This window comes from Vespa mandarinia, chromosome 13 (assembly GCF_050613455.1).
Source record: "Vespa mandarinia isolate Hongniang chromosome 13, ASM5061345v1, whole genome shotgun sequence".
NCBI lineage: Eukaryota > Metazoa > Arthropoda > Insecta > Hymenoptera > Vespidae > Vespa > Vespa mandarinia.
Genome location: NC_140822.1, coordinates 865,979 through 893,396, shown reverse-complemented (window position 1 = coordinate 893,396; position 27,418 = coordinate 865,979). Strand labels below are relative to the sequence as shown.

The window sequence follows — 27,418 nt, the reverse complement described above, 5'->3', positions numbered from 1 at the left end:
TGATTCTTACGTCGACCTTCGGAGTCATGGCCGGAAGCGATACGGCTGTCCGAAAGAGTAGCCGTATCCCGTTTTGTCTCGGACTTTCGTTTCGTCGTCTGACCTTCGCCTACGTCGGTCCACGATGTGAGAGAAGGAGTATACGCGTGCCACGAATAGACGAATAGTAACGTTACGGTCGATCGTGAGATCGGACACGTATCGTATTTCGCGCGTTTATATAGATCACACTTAAATGCTCATACTTTTCCATCTTACTCTTAATACTTAGTTAGAAGCAAAGGGACATGTGAGGGCGGGGGCGGGGGCGGGGGCGGGGGTGGGAGAGTAAAGGAGGCGCCTGCTATCTTAGCTTCTTTCGGTTCGGTTCGGTTCGCTTCGTTTCGCCAAGAGAGAGTCCTTGACTTTTGGAATGCGGACCACTGAGAGAGCTCTCCAGGTACGTCCAGATAGCTCCCGACGAATGAACGCACACGTGCAAACATCTCTTGCACTCTCTCGTTTCGTTTCGCTCGCTCGGTCTCTCTTACTAACCGAACGATAAAAGGACTCGGTGCTAAACGATCCGGTACTTTGTCCTGCACCTGCCTTTCGTTTCTCATAACGAACGACAAATTTTTCAAACCTTCTTCCACTTTCTAATTCTCTTGGAGTAATAAGTATAACGAAAAGATAAGAGGATATATTTATTTCGTACAAATTCGTACATCGTTCGTTTTCTCTTCGGAATAAAAGAGAGAAACGGGCGCGTTGCTACGTTCGCAGCGACATTGACGAGATCTCAAGGTCCAAGTTTTGTCTCGAGACTAGCTACGGCCGAATGAGCGAGCGAATAAGAGAGAAAAAGAGAGAGAGAGAGAGAGAGAGAGAGAGTGAGATTTCCGACGAAATATCGAATATTTTTTATGAAGACCGCCTAGTGGCCACGTCATCGCTCGTTTCAGAGCGAAGAGAGACGCGCAGGGCACGCGCGAACGAGCGAACGAGCGACCTTGCGTTTGCTTTGCATATACATGATGTGGCTTTGGGCATGGTCGCGCGGGACGCAACCTTGGCGGGAGCATAAAACGAAGGAAGGCACCGTGAGACAGGAGAAGAGAGAAGAGAGAGAGAGGAGGGAGATGGTGACGCCGCTGGATGGATGGATGGGTGCTCGGCAAACGAGGGAAAGGGAGAGAGAGAGAGAGAGAGAGAGAGAGCGAGAGAGAGAAAGAGAGAGAGAGAGAGAGAGAGAGAGAGAAGAGCTACGTCACGCCACTTTCGGTTTTATCGGCGTATATCCGGTCGACTCTGCGATTTCCTCGCGAGTAACGTCTCTCGAGAATACGTTCCTTCTTTTTTCATCGATGGAGAGGAAGCTCTGTAATCGTCTAAGGTGAACCAAACATGGTTTTCTTTCAATCTTTTATCTCTTATCATTAGCAATAATTTAATATCTCTTGTACGTCCTCCTAAGTTCTCTACACGCGGAAGACCTTTTTCCGCGGACGGTGAACTCGGACAGGGAATCGATACATCGAGATACACAGCATATACCCGCGTCGCTTGCTTCGAGGTATGCACATTTCTTGTTGCGGTCGATTAACGTCACTAACAATTACGATCGAATAGCCTGATTATCAATGCGACCAGAAATCCTGTTTATCGATGTAACTTACTATCCGCGTAGATCGTCTTACTATACGCATGACGCGAATCCCGATTGATCGGCTTAGTCGTGTCAATGACTTTTCCTATAGCTCTTTGTTCCATTATAATATATCGTTCGAAGAGTTGGCACAGTCGAAAGATTTTTCGCCTGACAGACGTAGGAGGTGGAGGAGAAGGTGGATCGTTTCGCTAACTTGAGAATCCGTTGGCCGGAATTGATAGCAACGTTTGCGACTGGACTCTGCTGAGAAGCAAGCAGGTGCCCGAAACCGAGACCGAAAGTGAGAATTTTAGCGCCTATCAAGGTTGCCGAAACGCAGCCTCGGACAAATACGCTTGACGCTCTTGCCATTGACATTCGAGGCGAAGCGACGAGAAAGAGAGAAAGGGTGAATGGATGTATATCGATTTGGGCTGGCCTTGAACGAGAAAAACCAACTAGCGATTCCTCTTTATCTCTATCTCAATCTCTACCTCGCTCTCGCTCTCTTGGTATTGCATCTTTTTTCAAAACAGCAACAGCACAGCGGACACATTGAAAGATGAAGGAGGTAGAGAGGGAAAGGCGAAGGAGGACCGGTAGGAAAGTCGCGGCTTGTTTTTCGGCCGTTGCTGTTCGCCGCCGTTACCGCCACCACCACCGCCACTGACACCACCACCGCCACCGCCACTGCCGCCGCCGCCGCCACCGCCACCGCCACCGCCGCCGCCGCCGCCGCCGCCGCCGCTCGAGAATAAGCATCGTAAAGATCGAAATTGCTTCTTGGAACGTTTCGACTCGCCAGATGAATCTCTTAAAATATACTCGAAATTCCACGTCCGTCCAATATTTGCACGCTCTCGCAAAAAGTACGCGCGGTCGAACGGATTCGCGTTGCTTGTTGCAGTAGCGTCTTTGAATTCTTCAGCTTCGTCTTGAGCCTCCTTCCTTCGTCGAGTTAAAATTTTATTGAAAAAGATCGAGATTAGATGTCCAAGCAACACCCTCGTAGCACGAAAAAGCGTGCATAGGATAGTCAACTTTTTTTTTCGAAGGTGGAGAGAATGGCAGCTTGTTTTCGTGGGAGAGGAGAGAATGAAAAGGTCGATTAGGACCGAGGAGGAGGATCGGCAGGCTAAAAATATTTGAACGAGCGACAAAGTTTCGCGTTCGGCTGTAAAACCAGGACAATGGCTGCTGCGAAACGAAAACGGGCTTTACACCTTTTTTCTTTTCTTTTATTTTTTCTTTTTTTTTTTTTTTTTTCTTTTTTTTAAGCAAACGAACGTTTATCGACACTCTGACAACAACGTCTCGATAATTAATCGTTGTATGATCTTTAAAATATGAAACAATGAAAAATATCTTTTATTTTTCCTCGATTATTTCGTTTATTCCTTCGACCTATTTCCAAATAAAAATTCTATTCCAGCAATGAAGAGAGCAGCGTGCATCCTAACGGATGATCCCAGCAACAGCGTGGGAAAGTCGTGTGCGTTCGAACGCGACGGAGAAAAACCAGATGCAACTCCCTTTTTACTTTTAAAGCCACTTTCGCCGTCTCCCGATGTCGATGATCCTGATCGCGGTTACCGGCACGACCTACTCGTACTACGATACGAGAAACGTGCTCCCTCCGTGGTTCGACGTTTCTCTCGTGTCTCTTTCTTTCTTTCTTTTTTTTCTGTTATTTTTTTCTTTAATTATCATTGAACTTTGATTAATTTTTATGGTAAGTGATTACATAACGACAAATTTTTATTTCTTTTTCAAAAAGTGTTCGAGCATTGGTCCAGAACGCTGCCAAGTTTACGCAAAGTCAACCATACCTCTCTCTCTCTCTCTCTCTCTCTTTCTCAGATCATTCGAACGTATCGCTTTCCTCTCGTCGTCTTTTTCTCGTTGGACGTCGTTGAACGTTCAGCTGTCGTTGATGGTTTGCGCGGGTGCCGCCACATCGTGGGCGCGGGAGCGGCCGTTCCAACGAGTCAGTGACGAAGAATTAATTGCGCCAAAGTCCTTGGCGTTCTTCATGGACGCGCAACCGGGCGATCCTCCTCTTTGTTCGTCTTCGTACCTTCGATCTTCGTCTCTTGAGAGCAGAGGACAGGAGGATATCGATATGCGAGGTGCGTGCGAGCGTGTGTGGATGCATCGGGTGCAAGAATATGCACTCTCTCTCTCTCTCTCTCTCTCTCTCTCTCTTATCCCAACTTTTCCCTAAGCCAAGTTCAAGTTTTTCGGACAAATGGTCTTAACCTCTATGTGCGATCGAATCTTAAGGTAAAAAGTTTTACGTTCGTGCCTTTAAAAATGGAGGATTTGAAAAAAATTGCAAGTCGATAAAGATCGAACTCATTTAGCACGAACGTCTAGGCGAACTGATCGTTCTCAAAGACGACAGTATTTGCTCTGGCTAAAGCAGAAACGGGACGGAACTTTTGGCTCGGATCCACAAAAGCGAACAAGTCGTGCGGACTCATCGTTTCCCATATTCGTATATTCTTATTCGCTTTCCTTATCTGACTTACGCTTTTTTTATGTTACCTGCTTCGAGTCCTTCAAATCTCGAGTTTATCGTGAATCGAAAACGAAGGTGTTTCGTGAGACGCGACCCAGACAAGCTCTTTCCCTCGTCTTGCCTTCTCTTTTCTTTCTACTATATTATAGTCGTTGCTTTTTGTCCAACGAAAAAACTTTTATGGTCCTATATCTTTTATGTTTCCTAATCTTGAAGTTTAAACTCCGAAAAATCCTCGCTGGAATAGTAGACATAAAAGTCTCGGATCGAATGCCCCGTCGTTTCTTATACGTATACATGTATATATTTCTCTCTCACGAACTCGATCGCACAAACTAATTGGGAGAACAGTAGAATCCGAGTGGAATAAATTTTGTCGATTAATGGAACAGCCGGTTCCTCTTTAACTCGTCATCCACGATTTACAAGGTCGAATCGATTGCACTTAACGATCGGTCATAGAAAATGGATTTCGTATTTCTGTATAATCAAGTAAAAAGGTATAAAATTTTGACGAAGAAGATACCCATTTTAATTCGACCTCGAGTTTATTTCGATCGATGATCTATGTGATGTCCTCTCGGCGACCGATACTCCGAAAAGGATTCCGCGTACTTCCGCGGAGAATCCATCTTCATTGATTTCTACTGTCAGTAGAAAATTCCCCGCGAATAGAAGGGAACTGCGGACGAGAGCTAGTACTTTTTAGTAGCGACTTTGCGTCGCGCGTACCGCGAAATGTGGGACGCGAGAGCTCGGCACTAGTCCGAGTTATTCAGATTAATTGTCTTTTAACGTCGTCCATGCACCGACGATGGACGGTGCCGGTGGCATTCGAGCTTATGCGAGCCATTCCTGACATTGCCAGTTACGATGTCGACGTTAACGACGAGCTAGAGGCTCGACCGTCTAAACAAACCAATCTCTCTCCCCCTTTCTGCCTCCCCCCTTCTCTCTCTCTCTCTCTCTCTCTCTCTCTGCATCTATCTATCTATCTTCCGTCGTTAATTTTCATTCTTTGAAAATGGCCGCTGTATTGCGCAAAGCATTTATTGAAAATACATTAAGATGTTGCTTCTTCGATGATGACCAGTGTAGAGAATGAGAAAGGCGACGATGAACGCAAATAGCAAACGAGCATCTAAACAAAAAAGGAATCTTTTATTAGAAAGGAAAGAGTTCTACTAAAGCACGTGGCCTGCTCGGGATATTTCACGCAGGAAGCTCGTGGATGATCGTACGCACCCGGAACTTGATTGTCCTTTCACCTCGGTGTAATATCGTGACGAAGGTACATGACTAGTCAGCGAATAGTATCGTAAGAGAAGTCGCATTGCTCAAACATGGGGGGAGAGAAGAGACGAACGGGTCTACTACTAGTACTGCTTCTGTTGCTGTACCGAAGGTGGAAAGAGTAGAAGAGAGGTGGAGGGCGTTGGTAGGATTTATAAAGATTTGTAGGGACAGGTTTCTACTACCCACGAGTAACCAAGCAGGGCCGTTGCATCTTCGTGACACGAAGAAAAGAGAATCCATAGGCGACACGGGCGATCTACGAGGATGCTACTTTAGATCTTTCTCTTCTCCTTCGTCGAGGTGCTGTACACCTACGCGCGCACACGCACGCACTCTCTCTCTCTCTCTCTCTCTCTCTCTCTCTCTTTTCCTCCTTCCTTCTACCTTCCTACGTAAATCCTGCCCGGCTAACACACTGCCACACTAACGATCATCGCGCCGTTCTTGCCTCCTAACGGTATATCGGTACGCTCCTATCGAGCTCTTTCGGTTACGTCGAAACCTCGATAAAACACGTACTAGAAAAAGAGAAAAAGAGAAAATAGATATCTTCTTCTACAAGTCGACTTTATTCCTTTTTATCAATGCTTCATTCTCTTTTAATAGCGCATCGGAAAATAATAAATTTTTGCAATAGATATTGCAGAATTTTATCGATCATTAACGATAGATGATAGGCTTGATATATTATCGAAATTTTGTCACAGTCTCGTTGAGGTTTGCGTTGCCCAACGTACGTCATAAACGCGTGTCGCGAAACGAGTTGCCTGCAGGCCGTTGCTCCGTGCGCGCTAGCGTGCGTGCGTGCGTGCGTGCATGCGTGCATACGTCCATACGTGCGTGCATGCGTGCGTGCCTGCGTGAGTGAGTGAGTGCGTGAGTGAGTGCGTGCGTTGTGCGCGCGCGCGAGTCGCGAAGAGTACTTTCACACGGAGGTGAACAACACGAGACGGTATCCAGGCCAGGGGTGGCCAACCACTCCCGCTTAACCTAAGATAACGATGGCTCTTGGAGCGTTTCTCTTTCTCTCCTTCTCTCTCTCTCTCTCTCTCTCTCTCTCTCTCTCTCTCTGTATCTCCCTTTCTTTCTCTTTCTCTTTATCTCTCTCTTTTTCTCTCGTAATTATACTGATTATTTTCTTACCGTCTATAATTATGTTTTTCTACCGATCGTCAATGATTTTTATAAACGCAAATATAGAAAAGATGCATTCGTTCCAATGAAACGTATAAAATTTATAGCATCCAAAATTTTGGACGAAGCGAGGTCGTTGCACCTTTTGCAACGTGGCGGCCGTTGAGCGAATTCGAGAGATCGAAGGGGTTTTCGCGCACGCGGAGAGGGTGAAGGGTGGTGGGTAGAGGCAAAGGTTGATGCCCGGGCTCACTTCCTAGGCTGGCCGTCTGTATCGACCGGATAGCGTCGGGACGCGCGCCGGTTCTATACCTCGACGCGAATGTACGCTCTCGTTACGCGTTACCTTGCATCTCCACCCCTTTCTACGTCCCTTCTACGTCCCTTCTACGTCCCTTCTATGTTCTTTCCATATTCATCCCTGCTTTCCTCTTCTCTCTAGCTCTCTTTCTCTCTCCCTCTCTCTGTCTCTCCTATTTTCGTTCCTTCCTTTACTCAAGCAAAGCAGAGTTGGCTCCACGTTGAATCAAAATTACATATCTTATAAGCATGACATCTTCGATCTTCCTTTTGCATTTAATATTAAAGACATTCGAATCTAGGAAAATGTCTGCCTAGTCTAGCGATTAAAAGCAATGTTATTTGAAATTCGCTTTGGTTTTTTTTTTCTTTCTTTTGTTCAAGTTAATTTAACATACAGCATGGTCGAACGTTATCGTTCGAAAAAATATCTTGCCTTTGAAAGATCGGCAAAGGTTTCGCCGGCTCGAATCGTTTTGATCGCCTCGACTGGCCGACTTTTTACTCGGCTAACCGCATTGTCGTGGTCATCCGGTAAGACTGCTTTCGTTAAATTACCGTATTTGCCGGTAATGCTGCACGCTCGTGGCAGCTTATTATTAAGAAACGAACGTTTCTCGCCGGCTGTGAATTCGTTCTCACGCGAGCCGACTTGCTGAACGCTTTTTCGTTGCAAACTGCTAATAACTTGACTCTCTCTCTCTCTCTCTCTCTCTCTCTCTCTCTCTCTCTCTCTCGTTCTCCCTTTCTATCCATCTTTCTAGCCCTGCATCCGAACTTTCTCGAAAATACGTTCGTACATTCATAAACCTTTAATCATTTCTCTTCATACATTTTTACTTATTATGGACAAACAACTGTACTCGCGTCCACAGATCTTTTTTATTTTAAATTAAAATCTATTAACTGACCTGGTATCGTATTATTTTTAATACCACTTTATTCTTTTTACCGTAGTAACGATCTAACTAAAAATGACGTAACGGTAAGCGCGTAAGCGAGTACATTAGCGTTTTAGAAAAACGACGACAACGACGACAACGACAACGACGACGACGACGACGACGACGACGACGACGACGACGACGACGACGACAACGACGAAGACGACGAAGACGACGACATCGCTCTCCTTTAAAATACAGGCGCGTCTTCGTATTTACATATATTTACATGTTAAACGGTTGTACCGAGTACTTACGTACGATGAACGAAGCGCGTTCGAAAGCTTTCAGATGGGTGATGGATAAATAGATAAATAGATAGATAGAGCTTAGCTAGACCGGTAGGCCAATGCTCTCGTGATTGTTGAAATCGTGCAAATAGGGAAATAAGATATAATAAATGTCAAGTTGCGAAATGTAATGAAAGAATAAAACTCAAAGGAGCGTAAGAGCATAAGTAGTAAAAAGATAAGAAAAAAGGAGAAAAAGAGAGATTGCTGCAACGTGTGTTTGCAATGTTTTTTATACCTTTAAACGGTATGAACTAGTTACTCGCATCATCGTCGTAGATTTTCGATCGGCTTGCATATTTGGATTTGGAAGCTTAATTATCCGGTAGAAGGAACGAGAGCGGCAACGCCCTTAAGTAACGTTGAAACTTGTAATTAACCGTCGTGGTTAAGAACGCCGTTAAATTAGAATATCTCTCTCTCTCTCTCTCTCTCTCTCTCTCTCTCTCTCTCTCTCTCTTGCTCTCGCTCTCTACGTTGGCGATTCGATGGTAATGAGGCACGCTTGCGGCGGCGCATTGCACAATTTATAATAGTTAGAATGGAGGAGCTCTCGGAACGGATGTAGGAGCGCTTCGATGAAACGTAGCCAGTTTCGAGTTTCCCTCTTTAAAGCGGAACGTAATCGCGAAAGAACGTGGATACGCGTAAATAAGCGCGCCGACCTCAATTCCTATCGATAGGGCTTTGATTTACTTTTTTATTTTATTTTTTTTCTGTTTTTTTCTTTTTTTTTTTTTTTTTTTTTTTCTTTTCTTTTCTTTTTCTTCAAGTCCTTTACTATATTATTTTCATCGACAATACATATTATTCCCAATGACAGGGAATATCGTCATTATTTTAGCCGAGAAAAGAAATTGTTAGAAATTCTTTTGTATGGGGTGAAATCGAGTTGTAGGAGAGAAGTTGAGAGCTGCTGAGGCTACCGGGGTGGCGTCGAGCGGACGAGCGAACGGATGAGCGAGCCAGAGGCGACGGAGGAGGAGGACGGAAGCTGGAGGGAGGTCCGGATGCGTGAAAGATAGAGGGAGAGGGCGATGGTACCGAGGGATGGTGGGTTCAGGTGTTGCCTCGTGTGTGCTCTAGTAGAGGCGAGCGTGCGCGTTCGCTCAGGCGCGCGCGCGCGCGCTCACACACCCGTCGAGGGCTCGAGGACGGCGGCAAAGAGAGAAGAAAGGTCGCTGAACTCGGGGTCGACAGCCGCACTACGATCCGCGTCGTGACGCACGGTGACGCGCCGAACGACGCGCCGAACGACGCCGGACGAGTATCTATCCACCCCCGATCTCTATTCTCCTTCCCTTCGATTCGATTACCCTCGAGAGGGAAACGATAGATTTACCTCTTAAATTTCAATCTTTCTTTAACTACTTTCGTAAGACTGGTCCTCTAAGCTAATCCTAATCGAGTGACATCGTCTCAATGATCGAGTATCTGGGAAATATATTTCAAAAAGGGAGTTTCTAAATGTATCTAAAAATAACGGTATTATTGAGGAAAAAGATAAAAAGTATCGTAGGACGTTGCTTTTAATCACTAGCTGGAATAGGCTAGTAGCTACTCGCAGGAGCCTCGCGAGAAGACATTTATTGACCGTCGATATAACGAGACGCGTTATCCGTGTGCCAGTTTATCGCTCCTAAACGTATTATAGCCGAGGCAGTGGCGCGAGGAGAAGTCCGGGGTCTTTGAACTCTCCCGACGACTCTCCTCCGTCTCCTATCTATCTGCTCGACTTTCAGGAGTCGCCAACCGCTCGGTGCACCGCGTACCGTCCCTCCTCCCATTTTCCCTCCCCATTCTATGCCTCCTTTTACTCCATCAGCTTCCTCGTTAGCTTCGCATTCTCTTCGTCAATTTTTTACATTCCGATGCCGATACTCCACCCTCTTTGTCTTTCTTCCTGATAACATCGGGTATCGACAATTTGATAGACGGTTTCATCGACGGGGACTCGAGGCACCTTTTTTCTTTCTCTTTTCTTTTTTTTCCTTTTTTTTTCCTTTTTTTCCTTTTTTTTTTTTCTTTTCTTAATCAAAGGAAACAGGCCGAAGGATCGATCGATCCTCGAGAACGGAAGGAAAGGGAGCGGAAAGCGGGGGTGCATGTAGTTACGCAGCTAATGTGCAGCAGGTTGCTTGCGCGACACCAAACACGCACGATATTCCTTCGAACCGGCGAGAGTTAAACGTTGCGAGAGAGGATCGGATGTGCACTGGCCAGTTAAAATGTGGGGCAGTGCTGCGGCTAACGTTCGTCCTTGGTATTCGTACAACCGGCCAGTGTGAGCGTGCGTATGCGTTCGACTCGTAACTGGACGTGCAACGTTCCAAATCGATCGACGGGAGAACGAAGGTGTCTTCTCAAGTGTTCCTTTATTATCATCATCATTTTTATTTTTTCTTCTGACTGAAGGATATAATTTAAAATGTATATCTTAAATATAAGAATCGTTTGTTAACTCGCTCGACTCGTCGTTCCTTACGTAGATTTTAACGATCCCATTTCTTAAACTCTAAAGATCAATTTCGCTGAGATATGAAACATTAGGAAATCTTTAACTAATCGCTACTGTAGCCACGTGGTCTAATGTAGTGTCTACCGGCGTCTATCGTCGCTAACGTCGTCGTCGTCGTCGTCGTCGTCGTCGTCGTCGTCGTCGTCTTTGCCATCGAGTAAGTTCGTATCGCACTAAGAGGTTTCCTCATAAGGATGTCAAGGCCACGACCCAATGGGAGGTCGTTGCCGTCGTCTTGTCTTCGTTTCTTTCCCAATCGAATTTGTCTTTTCTCGATTTTGTACATTTTAATCGAGAATGACGAGAGGAGAGAGGGCACGATTAATCCTCTCTCTCTTTCTCTCTTTCTTTCTCTCTCTCTCTCTCTCTCTCTCTCTCTCTCTCTCTCTCTCTCTTTCTCTCTCTATCTCTGTGTGTCTCTCTTTTTCTTTTCGTTTGTAGACCGTGCCGACACTGTGCCGCGTTGCTGGCAAATTAGCGCGGTTTCGTTCAATTTATAACGACGTTGGAACGAGCCGCGGCATTTCTAGCTCGTGGCAGCTGGAATTTCAAGATCCGTTTCCACCGTGCATCTAACGGGCCGAACGGAGAGATTCATAATGCACCGTTGCAAAATAGATTATTGCACTCTGTACGATCCTCGTACGAGCTCGAGTTAGAAGTAAGTACGTGTGTAAAGTGAAAGTAACATTCTAGACACGTGATGCGGTGTCGCGCCACGCTTGCTACTGAAAAAAGTCGCGCGTGCGTGTAGTTTATCTCTCTCTCTTTCTCGTCTTAACATCTTGCTTCCTACGTCTCCGTAACTTGCACGTAATATCTTTTCTTCGATCTTTTCTTTATAATTCGAATCGAATTTGATTAATAAGTAATAATGTTAAAAAAAAAATAAAAGAAAATTATCGTAGTAAAGATCGCGGACATTCCAGAAAAAAGACTTTTGCGTCGACATACAGGTCGGAAGGTTGCATAAGCTCGAAAGGGCTCGAAAGGGCTCGAAAGGGCGTTAAAAGAAAGCGAAGAAGGGAAAGAAGAAGGCCCTTTCTTGTTGAGAGCATGAGAGAGAGAGAGAGAGAGAGAGAGAACAAGAGAGATGGGGAAAATAGAGGGGGAGAATCGTTGACGACCTCCGAGGGGGAGGCCAGAGAAGTCGGAGGTGGGAGCTGCGGCGACGGCAACGGCGGCGGCGGCGGCAGTAGCAGCGGCGGCGACGAGGTCGATGCACCCGTAATCTCGCTGAAATGCACTTGGGTGCAAGCGGCGAAGCGCTGCTATCGCCGTTATGCGAGCCCTACCGCGCCAGAAATAGGGTTGTTCGCATAAATATCGACAGCGAAAGCGACGTGTCCTCTGGCTCTTTTTCTTCTTATATTTATTCTCACCGGAGAGAGAGAAGGAGAGAGAGAGAGAGAGAGAGAGAGAGAGAGAGAGAGAGAGAGAGAGAGAGAGAGAGAGGACCTACTTATAATATCGATTTTATTATCTCTTATATACATATTGTGCATTTATATATATATATATATATATATATATATATATATATATATTACTCATTTCTTATTTTATTATTAACGTAATAAAATAGTATTTACGTGCCACCTTTTATCATGTCGATATTTCCTAGGAGAAAAATGCACAAACAACAGTTATCATCGATCCCTACGTTTCGTATCTTAGTGTTGGTGCATAAATCGTCGCATTCCAGATAAGAGGAGCGCCTTTCTCGCTTCCGCCTCGATCCTATTTGTCTGACTCGTAAATACCGTTTCTACTAGCAATGATCCACTTTGCCCTTTATTTAAGTTTTCTCGTGGCATCAAAAGAGGTATCCAGGCTGCACCGACGCCCACACTGAGTCGCGAGGAAATACGCGAGGAGGAGATGCGAGGGGAATGTTTTCTGGGCCGAAAAATTGTCGGAAAGAGAAAGAGCCGTTCACTTCCGCGTGACCTGCAGCACAGGAGGCGGTGTAGCGGTAGCACCGTTGCCAGCAACCTACCTATCTACCTATCTACCTACCTACCTACCTACCTACCTACCTACCTACCTACCTACCTACCTACCTACCTACCTACCTACCTACCTACCTACCTACCTACCTACCTATCTATCTATCTACCTAGCTACCTACCTATCTATCTCTAGCGACTCCGAAAGAACAGCCGGTTCGGCCCCCAGGCTTCCGGCTAACTTTTTCGCCCTGAAAACGTCGCCGATCGTCGAAGCCCGCTCGGGGCGTGACCGGTTCTCCATTTTCTCCCTCTCTCTTTTCCTCCTTCTTTCCCAAGAGATATCATATCCGTGAACGCTCCCGATCTCGAGGTACGAGAGAGTAGACAAGCACGATTATCCCACCTATCGATTTGGTAGCCTTTTCTGTATTCATAGCTAAATGAATCGGGTCGGATGTATAGCACTTAGGAAATCATACTTGTTCTTTTTCTTTTTTGTTTCTTTTCCTTTCTTTATTGTTTATTTTTTTGTTTTTTTTTTGTTTTTTTTTTCTTTAAAAAAAAAAAAGAAAAAAAAAAGAAAAAAGACTCTGCCGAAGACTTTTCCTCACTCGTCGATCTCACCTTGGCGATCGATTCGCTTCTTGGCGTCGTAGCGAAGCGAAGAAACGCGTGACATCCGTGAATTCGTGATCAACTAGGCGCGGTTTCCGGCGAGTTGCCTTCATTAACGATTAATTGCATCCTTCGAGGCAGGTGCATTCGAGAGAACCAAGTACGACTATTGCCGTTTTCTTTGTCCTTTCCCGAGATAATCTCTCGTTGTCGAAGAAAAGATATTCTTACGTCGATGGACCACAATAGCGGCGATTCTTTCTCCCTAGTATCGATATTCTTTTTCTTCGAGCAGAAACTTTATGCTCGAATATAAACACTTTTTTAACGTCAATTATTCAAGTGAGAGGGAGTGCAAAGTGCACCGCTAAATATATGATCTACCAGCACAAATCTCTCGTATGGTTTGCTAGAGCGAAGGAGAAATCGTTGAAAATTGGGCCAGTCGGTCGATCGGAGCGACGAATGATCTCCTAACGGCGTACCGTTTTAATCGTAAAATCATATTCACGAAGAAAGAATCATCATTAATCGACGAAAAACGGATATTACTTATCGTTAATAATTTTCTCTCTTAGTCTCTTTTTCTTTCCCGATGTTTTTCATTTAGAAGTCGATTAAATTCATGGTAGCCCTCTTGACGATGGCAAGAAGCATCGAAGGTTCGAAGAAACGACTGTTCCCGTTAAATCGACGTCTTCCTATGGCGCCACCCACATTTTATCCCCACAGCTCTCTCTCTCTCTCTCTCTCTCTCTCTCTTTCTCTTTCTCTTTTTATCAGTCTTTCTATCCTGCCGCATACTCTCGACGCAATCACAGTCCGGCGATATCGCCGCTGAGAGTTCGTTTTCTCGATCGACGCCACGAGAAAGTGACTCTCTGTTTATATACATATGTATACATATGCATGCGTGTGCGAATATACATATATATATATATATATATATATATACATATATTTATATATACATATACATACGTATATGTATATATAAATGCAGAAAGAGAGAGAGAGAGAGAGAGAGAGAGAGAGCATGTGCATGTAGCTGTCCGTCTATATATACATATATACGCGCATATACGGCACGAGGTCAACGGCACGTTGAAAAACAAGCGAGCGACTCTCGACGTATACGACCGTACGGCTCGCTCGAATATACATACACGGGAGACGTTTAAAGCTTGACCAACTACGAAAGGAGACGGTAAAATCGCTAAGGTGAAGATTTTTTGTTATACGAAAGGTGGTACAAGTTTGAAACTTTGTAGAAATTTGGAAATAAATGATTAATTCGTCATTGATCATGATCCTCGGGTCCGTTTGTAAAAATATAAAAGGTGTGTTAATGAATAAAAGACGCTATCAACGAGAAGGTAGAGGGAGAGACATCGTAAAATCGAGAAAGAGGAGTAGGGCAAAAAGGGAGTAAAGGATTGCTGATCGTTCGGCATCTCGAAGCGTAGGAAAGCGATAAAATACGAGCGTCGAGATCGATAGAGCGTCGCGAACCAAGCCGAGCTGACTCGAGTTGAGTCGAGTCGAGTCGAGTTGAATCGAGTCGAGTCGAGTCGAGTCGATCTAGCCTCTTCTCTCGTTCTCCTAACGAAACGATAGAGCTCGCTCGCAATCAAGGATCTCGACCCTTTACCCGAGGCTGCTTACGAGCGCGTATAAATCAATTCATCGACCTAACGACGCGAGTTTCTCGCTTCGATTCGCGCCGAGAGGTCGAGCGGTCCAATCGCGAGCGAGCCGACTCCTACGAGCAAGAGAGATACGTCGAAGCTCGTCATCCTTCGAGAGACAAGCGAGTGATTTCTTACCACTAAAACTCGACTCGTTCCCCTTCTAGCTATGTGGTACCCCTCGCACCCGTCGCTATAAACCGTATCGCTTTCCTCGCCAAACGACGCCCTCTCTTTCTATACCCATCTACCTATCCATGTATCTCTCCACATTCTTTGTTTTTCTCGCAAGAGAAAGAAAGAGAGAGAGAGAGAGAGAGAGAGAGAGATTTAACTCTCAAGACATACGACCTAATACCCGGCTCATGATAAAATACTATCGGCTTATGCGAATGTTTTTATTTTCTTAAATATATACGCTAAAGGCTAAAGAAAATCCAGAATGACAAAAAGTAGAAAATTTCCAGAATAGATGAAGACGTGCTTTCCCTTTCGTTTGGGTAAAGTGTCGCGGGGGTGCGATCGTAATGACGCTCGTCGTCGGCTCTTACTTGAACGTTGAGCCACATCCTATTAGATATACATATATACGTATATGCGCGGCTGTGTCACGGGTCATCGGCCCTCGGATATTCTTGGCAATTCTCTCTCTCTCTCTCTCTCTCTCTCTCTCTCTCTCTCTCTACTCTATCCCTCCTTCTAACAGGCCTCTTCTCCTTTTTTCCTTCTCCCTCTCGGATAGCACACGAGCCCTCCGACTACTCGTTCGCTTCCCTCGGAGGGGTCAGCCCTTCTCCCCTCTTCCTCTTACCTCACTCGAATTCGCGCTCCAGAGCATCCCAACGAGACTCTTCTTTCCACTCTCCGACTCCTCTCGAGCCGATCTCCGATCGACTTTGCGTTCGTTGCACCGAGTTACTTGGATATCGAGCCACGAGCTCTCCTTCCGCTTTCACTTTTTACGAGTCTTCTCCTATTGATAATAATTGAAGGCTTCCGTTGCCTCTTTTCTCTTTCACACGATACGCTCAAAGTTTGTCTCAAAGTTGAACGATCGTAGAGTGTAGGCAATAGGTCGGCTTTAATAATTCTTACGTCATGAACGGCGCCAGCGAGTAGAGCGATCTAGTTTGTGTACATACGTAAAGTGATTTAATATCTATGCGAAATAAGTACATCGAGTACCCTCCTCTACTCGTAGATGGACGTAGGCAGATCAGATAGGCAGTACCTATCGGTGTCCAATGATGCGTCATCGTTGTTTTCTCATGCATTTCAACAAGCTCATCTATACTAAGATACATTAGTGTCCAAATTGTCTGTCTTCTGGCGTCTACGTATCAAGAGATCACACGAAAATCGGAGATGTATATTTCTTTCTTTTCTCTCTCTCTCTCTCTCTCTCTTTTTCTTTTCTTTTTCTCCTCCGAAACCACATTGTGCCGTCTCACTCCGACTTAAAGATATTACGATACGGTAAAGCCGACCACAAAATAGAAGTCGATGGACCGTTTGGCAAGCTCAAACCGCAAGGATAAAATTCGACCGACTGTTTATCCGGTATAGTCTTGCCGTAGTCGACGGTAAGAGGGACCGTACGGTACAAACACGACCGCAAATGGTCCCCGCATCTCCTTCTTTCCACACATCGTCCACCATCCTTCATCTTTTATAATTTTGACCGTCTCCCTTTTAATTGGATTTCAAATATCTTTTATTTATTTATTTATTTATTTACTTATTTATTTATTATTTTTTTTTTTTTATTTTTTCCGCGTAGAAACGTAATTCGGCCGATTGAAAGAATAAATTCGATTCTCTCTTTTTGATCTTAGGGCACGCGCTCGCGCTCGCGCGTACAATATTTCAAGAGACGCGAGAATCTCCTCTCGAGGAAGGAGAGGAAACCCGTTTCTTCGTCTCCTTTCCTTTCCTTTCCTTTCCTTTCCTCGACGAAACAAAGTTCTTCTCGAACGACGAGTACCAACCATATAATTCCGATATTTCGGTCGATTTCGTGGGCCGAATATTCGAAAGCGATGAGATTGAATTACAGTGTAATTCCGTGCGTCTGTAACCAAAGCAAGGGTTTAAATCTTGATTCTCGTCTCTGCAATAAAGTGCCGGTGCTTGCGCCTGCATGAAATAGCTCCGACGAGACGTCACTCTTATTACGAAGGCTGTTGTTCGTCGAGCGTTCGAGGCGACTCGCGCCTCGCCTCCTGTAAATGGCATTAAGGCCCACGTGTCGGCCCCGTTTCGTTCGTCGCCACCGATCCTACGACAATCTCCAACTTTTATTCGACTCGACTGATTTCCTTTACAACATTAATAATTCCGTCCGTTTCATATGCTCTTTCTCAATACCGATTCTTATAATCCTATAGTGTATAGCGTACACGTATGCATATACGAATGAATTGTTCCTTTTATATAAATACCATTTAGTCCTTTGCCGTTCATTCGGCTTTTGTAATGTAACATCGATAACTTTGTAAAAAATTCCTCTTCCTTATCTCTTCTTTCGACTCGACACGATTATCTTTTTTTCTTGTTTTTTTTTTTTTTTTCTTTTTTTGATACGTATATCAAACTATTACATATATATGTATATAAAAAGTCAAGCGTCGTCGAGGCAAGATGATGAGCGTCAACAAGCAGATCTTATTTTTGCGAATCGCGTTTCGTTTGTTCTCAGAAGTAGCTTTATCGGTCATTATCATATCCTTCGGTGTCATTCCAGTACCGTAGTTCATCCGATACAGTTCTCGACGCAACTACGATTCTACTAATGGATTCTCCGTTCTATTATCGTTGCAGAGTGGAAAGCTCGACCCTGCAGTTGGTCTGCCCGTTGGATTCTCGTCCGGTGCAGCTAATCTTTAGAGGACTGCAGGTGGTCAAGGAGAAACGGGCGCTTCTTCGAGATGTTTCGGGAGTCGTCAAGCCGGGCGAGCTCTTAGCCGTCATGGGCCCTTCAGGTATTTATCATCTCCCTTCGTCCTAACGAACCTATTCGAAAGCGAGTTCTTCTCGAAGAGGACCAAATTCAGCTTTGAGATTATCTTCACTCTTCTTCCCCTCCTCCTCCTCCTCACCCTTCCCCCACCCCGATGACTTTGCGAGAACGTTAGTTTCGTTAATTAATTGACGGCGAAAGAAAAAAAGAAAAAAGGAAAAGACCGTTTCGATTTCGCTTAACTCGAAAAGTATTTATCGTTCTTATCGATGCCTCAGACCATTACAAGCCATTAACGATGATGAAATTTTGTGCAAAGGATGCGGGAAAACGACTTTGTTGAATTGCCTCTCCGGAAGGGTCAGTCTGGACGGCGGAGAGATTTGGTTGAATCGCGAGAGGCTCACGAAAAGATGGCGTCGTAGGATTTGTTACGTACAACAACAAGACGTTTTCTTTCCTGATCTCACGTTACGACAAACCTTGGAGGTAAGTCACCGACTGCGTTACCTTCGACGAATAATATTAAGAGTAAGGAAAAGATAAAGGATTTCTAGCCTTTAAAGATTGTAGTAACAGTGACGACTACTCGGGTAGAATATTACTTGCACGAACAAAGTGTAAAGAAGTGTCTATTCGCAAGGGCGCGCATGCATGCGTGCGTGCGTGCGTGCGTGCGTGCATGCGTGTGTGCGTGCGTGCGTGCCTGCGTGCCTGTGTATGTGATTTTCTTGGAAAAAGTTTCTAGCAGGTTACATTTCGATGCCTAGCCGTCCAAACGACTGCGTTACATTTAATAGATAAGAGAATCGAGAGGGTGAGGAGACGTCTCTAATCGAAAGATGGTATAACCAAAAGATAATACGAAGGAAAAAGGGACGATCGTACGATTACTCGATAATGGTCAGACTAAGAGACCAAGAAACCAAGCTCCGAGTTGCGTCGTGTTTTCTTGTTTTCCACGAAAACTGGCCACTGCTCTTGGCAACTTTATTGTATACGCCTTTCACTCGGAATTTATCAAGTCCCACGCTGAAAAGTGGGCGCGAATTAGGAGAACACCGTATTCGCGCCTACGTATCGCGCCTATCTCGCGAGACTCGACGTCGTCGAAAAGACCGTCGTCGGGCTGAAAGCCAGCGCAACCCTCTCGTCCTCCCTTTCCCTCTCGCGGAAAATTTAATACCACCTCGTTGAGCCGCTAATTGAATGCGATGACGCGTGCGATACGATCTCTCTCTCTCTCTCTCTCGTAAGAATTCAAGAATATTTTGCGTCTAAATGCATCCTCGATTCGATGAATCTTTTCTCATGCGTAATCAAGAACGCCGACCATCTTTTCTTCTTCCCTTCCAAATAGAAAAACTTGACAAATTCGTAGATTATCGTTAACGTCGCAGGTAGGAGGAGTCTTTGGGCGCTTAGACGACTCCGACTCCGTTAGGAGAGAGCCCATGCTGCGTGAACGAACAAGCGAGAGAGGATAGTAGACGGAGGCGGCCCGGGGGCGGCTCTCACGATGACGTCATAACTCGGTCAGTGAACCGCTGGCGGCGCGACGGCAGCACCGCACCGCACCGCACCGCACAGCAGCACGCGTCTTACGTCTTTCGAAAACAGTCGGCGCCGTCTAACGCGTTCGCCTCTTTCGAGCATGTATATCACGCGTATATCACCCTAGATGCGATAGAAATCGAACTACTACTAGTTCTTCCTTCCTTCCTTCCAAAATTACGAAGAACGAAAGCACGTAGACGCGTTTGAAAGTTCTTTCTTTAGCTTTCTTTCTTCTTTTTTCTTTTCTTTTCTTCTCCTCTAGAAATTCGTCTACGTGCCTCTTTTCTCCTCTCTCGGATACGCTTTGATATGGCAAAAGGTAGGAGGTAAACATCGTCGACGACGGCACTTTCTCTCTCCGTATAACGGGTCGAGTCTCGCATCGCATTCGATCGTGCGATTACATTTCCTCTCTGCCCCCTCCCCTCCTCCTCGCCACTCCCCCTCCTTGCGTCTCCCCCTGGGTAGCGTCTCCTCGAGCAACTTGGAAAAATAGCACGAGTATCGCGAAAGGGAAATTGTAAGGAACGGTTTATGCTAACGTTTAATGTCCACGGATGCGTAAACGAGGGCACGGGGCTTTTAAATGCGGCAACGGCAGGAGAGACGAAACGGAAGAGATATTAATACGTTACCAACGAATGAAATCGATCGTTTGCGATTTTCAGTACCAGGCGAGGCTGAGACTTCCGGACACGCTGACACACTCGCAGAAGATGCAGTGCGTCGACCATATCATCGAGGTTCTCGACCTCGCGGCCTGCCAAGATACCAGTGAGTATCAACGAGGGAAATGTAAGCCGATCGAAAGAAAATAGTCGATATAATAGTTTATATAAGACGTCATTTTTTTCACGATATTTTCCGATTCGATCCGGATATATTTCTTCGCTGAAAAGGGAAACTTTTGCTATCTGAGTGAAGCATTGATCCAATACATTCCTTATTTCTCTCTCTCTCTCTCTCTCTCTCTCTCTCTCTCTCTCTCTCTCTATCTACCCATCTATCTATCTATCCATCTATGTATCTATCTATGTATCTGTCTATCTATCTGTAGTTATCGGCGATTATACGAAGCGAGGACTATCCGGCGGTGAAAAAAAGCGAACGAGCATAGCCTGCGAACTACTCACGAATCCGTCCTTGATGCTACTCGACGTAAGTATAATATGTTTCATGGGGAAATCGATAAAAGATATTTTTTTGAAAATGGAATATATCCGAGACATTAGGAATTTTCTAGAGTTATTTAGGATGCGATACGTTTCGTAGGAACCAACGAGCGGCTTGGACTCGCACTCCGCGCAGGCTTTGATCTCACGTCTTAAAAAGTACGCCGAGCAAGAGGGCAAGAGTATCGTCGTGACCGTGCATCAACCGAGTTCACGGATGTTTCATAGCTTCAGTAAACTTCTATTGCTAAGCCGTGGACAGGTCGCCTATTATGGTTCAACGGCGAACATCGGCAGGTTCTTTTCGACGATCGGATTGACTCTTTTGCCTCATTACAATCCAGCAGACTTTATACGTGAGTAAGAATGATCGAAGGCGTCTCGAATTGCTGTCGTATTGCAATGTAATTGCAGACGAATTGCAATCGTGACGCAATCGTTTCTCCTTTCAGTCGAGCAAATAAAGGGCCCGGAGGAAGTACGAGAACGCATAGTTGCTGCAGCTCGAGCGGCGAGACAGGGACCCGACTGTCCGCCGGAACTTCGTCCGGACTATAATCCCAGCCAACATCCGCTCTGCGACCATCTCATCCATTATCACGAACATCACATCGGGCACAACGGTATTACGCAGTATGCGCACCACTACAACTTACTCTCCCTTTCTGTCCTAGCAAATTGTACCGACAAACTTTAACAACGTTTAACAACGGAGAATGCTAATCTTACATTCTTCGGATAAGACGCGTCCACGTTGCCAACTTTCGATCATGAATGCGCGTCATTGTAGTCGGCTATCGGTAAGAATACTTTCCTCCCCCCCCCCCTCCTCCTTCTCCTCCTCAACCTCCTCCTCCTCCGCCTTCTTCTTCTTCCCGCACACATACACTCTTGGACTATCGATCAACGACAGTCGTTTATAAATGAACTCGAATGCACGATATTTTTCATCATGACGGCAAATGTGTCTTTGATCTCCGTGACTTGGAATAATCAAAGGTCGGCTTCGTTTCGTATTCCTCGGAATATACTTTAACATTTTTTCACATTTTAAGGATCGACGGAAGAGTAGACGATTCTTACCGATAGTTTTAATATATTCTTAATTCGTCGAAAGGAGATATCGTTGATTAAGAATTAGAAATCAAATTCTTTTGGGAAATTAATTAGGAAATAATTTGTAGGAAAGGAAGACGAAGGAGGCACCTTATGGCTGGACACGCAGAGTCATGCCAGCAGCAGCGCAAATTCCGCGGACGACGATTATTCCTGGCAGTGGCCAACCAGTTTCTGGTCGCAATTCAAAGTTAGTATGTTTAATGAAACGAAATTTGTGAAAAAGAAAAAAGAATAAGGCAATTTGCATTTTATCATCATTTTCGTTAAACACATTTACGTCGACGAGATAAGTAAATCTTTACGATAGATCTTTTTTTCGTACGTTCGTTCGTTCGTTCGTTTTTAATTTAAAACTAAATACAAAAGCTGACCAGCGACACAAGTGCGTGCGTGTAAGCGCGAATCAGGGCTCTGTAAATCACAGAGAAGAGCGAAAAGCGTGCACGCGTAACTTGGCGCGAAAGGGAGCTGGCCGAGCAGAAAGGGGAACTAGGTCGCGTTTACGCGATTCACCATATCCGGATAATTACTACGAGCGCAGTATGCCCCTCTCCCTTCGTAATGGCGCTTCGTAATGGCGCTTCGTACAAACGCGCATATGCACTCGCTTCACTTTTTCCTTCTTTTTCTTCTTCTTCTTCTCTCTTAGCATCGATAAATCGAAACTCTCGATATCGATAAACACAAAAAGGGGGTTGAGTTATCTCGTTAAATAAATCCTTCGTGTATTTGCAAAACGGTCGAACAAGTCATTATCTATCTTTTTGAGAGATCGTATTCCTTCTCTTCTCGTCTCTTTCCCCACCCTTCCCCCTCGCGCGCGCTCTCTCTCTCTCTCTCTCTCCCTCTCTCTCTCTCTCTCTCTCTCTCTCTCTCTCTCTCTCTACATCTCTTCTTGTACGTCGATAGGTATTATCGGAAAGAAATTTTCAAGAGGCACGACCAAGAATGCTGTCTCGCTTAAATTGGCTACAAACGATAGCCCTAGGCTTGTTGGCCGGTCTTTTATGGCTGAGGCTACCTAGGACCGAAGCTGCCCTTCACGACATTCAAGGATGGATGTTCTTCAGCACCACATATTGGATGCTCTTCGCACACTTTGGTGCACTCTCCAGTTGTAAGTTTCTTTTTATCCTAACATCGATATACTTTGTTTTGCGCTCTAAACATTATAATTTACCGATAATAACATTGCCAAATGCGTAAATATTCTAGCATAACGTGAGTTAGAGCTAGTGGAAAGTTCTCAAGTTTTCATCAGGTAACTCTCGTACGATTGCGCAACGAGCGTGAGCCAAACGAAGCTGATTGGTTAATTGAGCCACAACGTAATACGCTCAATCGGGCATTCAACAACACTTCTTTTTTATTTCTTTTTTTTTCTTTTTTTTTTTTCTTTTACTACAAAGATATGCAAAGGACGACGGAACGTTCAATGAAGAATCTCGAGGTATGTGGGACGAAATGTGACCTAGTAAAACGGTCACAGATTAGAGGGAGTCGCAACCATCGGCTCGGAGATTTGGACGAGCAGCTTTTGTTATGTTAATCTAGCGGAAACATAAGCAGACACGTTTATTATTCGTTGGTCTCTCTAACTTTAAGTTCTGATCTGTTTCAGTTCCTCCGGAACGGGAGGTTATCAACAAGGAGCGATTATCAGGATCGTATCGGCTGTCGGCCTATTACTTGGCGAAAATGGTCGGCGAGCTGCCATTGACGATAACATTACCCGCCGTTTACCATATCATTAGTTACCCAATGTTGGGCTTCCAGAGCCCGGCGGTCTTTGTCACGTTGTTGGCATTTTTACTTCTCAACACCGTAGTCGCGCAGGTTCGTATATTCAACCGATTACGAGAACGTCGCTCTCTTCTTAATTGACGATAGGACTGATAAAAAATCTCTCCCCATTTCTTTCAACCTTTTTTTTTTCTTTTTAGAGCGTCGGATTTTTCGTTGGCGCCTGTTGTCTGGATCTTCAAGTGAGCATAACCGCTAGCGCTTTGTACACTCTAGCCACTCAACTTTTGGGTGGTTACTTGGCGACAGCTGTACCACCGTGGTTAGCATGGGCTCGATACGCTAGCATGGTGCATTACGCCTATCAAAATATGCAGATTCTCGAATTCGGCGTTGGAGAACCGATCGCGTAAGAGATACTTTTGATTTTGCTTCTGTCATGCGATATCATGAAAAAATTATTCCGCGTGACCCTTCTCGATCTATTTCTCAGGTGCTCCCAGCCAAGTAAGTTTCTCGAATGCAAGAACGGTACAACGATACCTGTGTCGGCAATATTGGAGAACCAAGGTGGTGCGAGGGGTTCGGGTTTGCCACTTTGGGCAAACACGGCTGTCCTACTCGCCTTCCTCGTCATTTTCCGTACCCTCGGTTATCTCGTTCTGCGTTATTATCGCGTACCCAAATGAGACGGCCCAACAAAGGCGCACCTACTCTAGGCAGCATACTTTTCAACGTACTCATCCCGGTTAGACGACACGTCGTGAAAAAAACCGCCATCGATTACGGCGATCTCGCGATTAGATTGTCCGTCGGTCATTCAAAACGTCGGACCGTTCATATTCATTTTTTCAAGAGACGAGAGAATAATAGATGATAGGCGCGAGGCTACGATTCCGGATAGCTAGTCATCTCTTTCTCTCTTTCGTTCTCTCATGGCCATCACAATTACGGGCCCTTTTGCCTATTCTCGACGATAAGAAGATAGAAAATGCTCCAATTTTTGGCACTAAGAGATTAGACGTGTTATTTGCATTAGTTATTATATACATACATATATACATACATACATGCATACATATATATATATATATATATATATATATATACACACATATAAACATTGTATAATATATCTAAAAACTTTATACGCGTGCGACATGCAAGGTGAGTCCAAAGGACAAGTGTGTAAAAGTCGAGAAAGAAAGAGAAAGAGAGAGGGAAAGAGAGAAATAATGAAAGAGTAGGGGGTTACAAAAAAGGAAACTTTGCGTACGTCAAGGAACACTCGTCTTTTCTCCGTACCTTGTTTCTTTTTCGTTGTTTGTTTTCTTTTTTTTTTCTGTAGCGGCGAGAAGGGTATAATAAGAAGAAACACACGGCGTACGAAAGGCCGTAAAAACCGACTGATCGTCTGTGTACGAGCGATATAAAATTTCTCGCTCTAGTATGTGCGAGAGTGTGAACTTGAATGGATGTGCGCGCGTGCTTCTGGGTGAATGTCTCTACTCGTGTGGTTCGTAAAAGAATCAGTTGTTAATATTTTATTATTATTACTTTTATTATATTAATATTATTATATCATTATCATTATTATCATCGGCGTCGTCATTAACGAGTACAGGTTTATTTTTACTTTTTATTACCGCAATAATACGTTAATTGTTTATCGCATTACGATTATTTGCTACAAATACTATCATTGTTATCATCGTCATCGCCATCAACGTTTTCATTACTATTGGTAACGTCGATATCATATCATTACCGCTATTATTATTATTATTATTATTATTATTATTATTATTATTATTATTATTATTATTATTATTATTATTATTATTATTATTATTATTATTATTATTATTATTATTATTATTATTATTATTATTATTATTATTATTATTATTATTATTATTATTATTATTATTATTATTATTATTATTATTATTATTATTATTATTATTATTATTATTATTATTATTATTATTATTATTATTATTATTATTATTATTATTATTATTATTATTATTATTATTATTATTATTATTATTATTATTTTTATTATTATTATTATTATTATTATTATTATTATTATTATTATTATTATTATTATTATTATTATTATTATTATTATTATTATTATTATTATTATTATTATTATTATTATTATTATTATTATTATTATTATTATTATTATTATTATTATTATTATTATTATTATTATTATTATTATTATTATAATTATTATTATTATTATTATTATTATTATTATTATTATTATTATTATTATTATTATTATTATTATGATTATTATTACTACTATTATTATTATTATTATTCTGATTATATACGTATATATATATATATATATATATATATATATATATACGTATATATATATATATATATGTATATATTTATATATATATGCATGTGTATATATATGTGTGTATGTGCGCGTATGTATGCACACGTACATGTCTTTTGCTGCGCAGAGTAACGTAATATATCGACGTTACGAGATTTTCGCATTTTCGACGTGACAAAATCGTAGTCGAAGTGACGATTTTGTCGTGTAACTTTTATACCAAGAACTAGTGACGCGTGTTGTCGTCGATCCTTTCCATTACGCTTCATTTCTCACCCTTCCTTACCCTTTTCTTTCCATCACGAGGCACACGGTCGTGAAAAGACAGTGTTCGTCGTGTAATACAGATAGATAGATAATTGCAGCTATATTCGAAATATACAAGACTAGCATGATTGTGAAGGAACGTAAAGGAAGAAAGGCGCTAGATCGAGCGCGCGATTATTATGATAGGTACCGTGAACTGGACGAACTCGTAAAAAAGCTCGTGGGGAAAGAGCTCGTGTGCTCTTTGCGTTAAATGTTTGACGATTAAAGTGATATTAGCTTTACGATACGTTCGTTCGAATACACGAGTATTCGTTCGTCGATGAATGGAAAAGAAAAAAATAAAATAAAATAAAATAAAATAAAATAAAATAAAATAAAATAAAATAAAATAAAGAAAGAGATAGAGAGAAAGAAGATACATATACAAAATCGATGCATATCTATGCGCGAACGAGCAAATGATCGCACGATAGTTCTCGTTCGTTTTTAAAGTAGGGAGGACCATTTGTACCGGTGATTATGAAAATGATCCGAGTCGTGTAATCTCTCGTTTTCAGATGATTTCTGACCTTTTAGATAATATTATAATTAAAATGATATAAAAGAAAATATAAATGATAAATCGAATGTTGTATCGTAGTTGACACGACTCGGAGCATTCTCTTTTGATCGCTGGCAGACTTTCCAAATAAAAAAAAAAATAAGAGGAAAAAAAATAAATACGACGTAGAAATTCGTCGCGTACTCGAGAGTTGACTTATCCGCACTTACGATATTAACCGATAAAGAATCACGAGAAATTGTCCAGTACACGCAAATGCAATATCCACCACGTGTTCAATCGATTCTCTGTATGTGTGTTGCGTGTGTGCGTGTCCGTGTATGAGTGTGAGCGCACGCGCGCGTTGCGTTTACGCGATGGGGGACATGGGTGCGTGTGCGAGAAAAAGAGTGGACTCGTAGCCGAAAAAAGTAGGAGGATAGCGAGGAAGAGAGAGAAAGAAAGAGAGAGAGAGAGAGAGAGAGAGAGTGAGAGAGAGTGAGAAAGACAGAATGGCAACGGGATGAATTAAGAAATATCTGGCTGTGCGTTGACCGTAGTATTTCTATCAATTTTCTAAAGAATTCCAAAGGAGGATTATAAAGAGCAAAAAGGTGGGAAAGAGGAGATAAAGCGCACATATATTTAATTGAGGGAAAGAAGCGTGTTTCGTGCTTACAATTAGAAGTAACGCTGAACGAGATGCACAAACAACATTGTTTTTTTTTTCTACATGTCGCTCTTCAACCGAATCCTTTTTTTTAAAAGGAACTATCATTGATCTGACATAAAGCAGAG

General features: G+C 43.4%; 1 protein-coding gene across 3 annotated transcripts in view; it reads left to right on the top strand.

Moving 5' to 3' along the window:
• Positions 1 to 25,203, top strand: part of E23 (ABC transporter G family member E23) — a 36,681-nt gene extending 11,478 nt beyond the window's left edge. For 2 of the 3 annotated variants that reach the window (XM_085661026.1, XM_085661027.1), the window contains exons 3-13: positions 17,709 to 17,869; positions 18,167 to 18,336; positions 20,073 to 20,178; positions 20,462 to 20,562; positions 20,677 to 20,932; positions 21,029 to 21,199; positions 21,761 to 21,882; positions 22,605 to 22,812; positions 23,317 to 23,531; positions 23,639 to 23,847; positions 23,932 to 25,203. In XM_085661026.1, the coding sequence (XP_085517152.1) occupies positions 17,709 to 17,869; positions 18,167 to 18,336; positions 20,073 to 20,178; positions 20,462 to 20,562; positions 20,677 to 20,932; positions 21,029 to 21,199; positions 21,761 to 21,882; positions 22,605 to 22,812; positions 23,317 to 23,531; positions 23,639 to 23,847; positions 23,932 to 24,127 (1,915 nt within the window). In that variant the 3' untranslated portion in view covers positions 24,128 to 25,203. The remainder of the gene's footprint in view (positions 1 to 17,708; positions 17,870 to 18,166; positions 18,337 to 20,072; positions 20,179 to 20,461; positions 20,563 to 20,676; positions 20,933 to 21,028; positions 21,200 to 21,760; positions 21,883 to 22,604; positions 22,813 to 23,316; positions 23,532 to 23,638; positions 23,848 to 23,931) is intronic. The other variant, XM_085661028.1, reaches the window with a different exon arrangement.
• Positions 25,204 to 27,418: the final 2,215 nt, after the last annotated feature.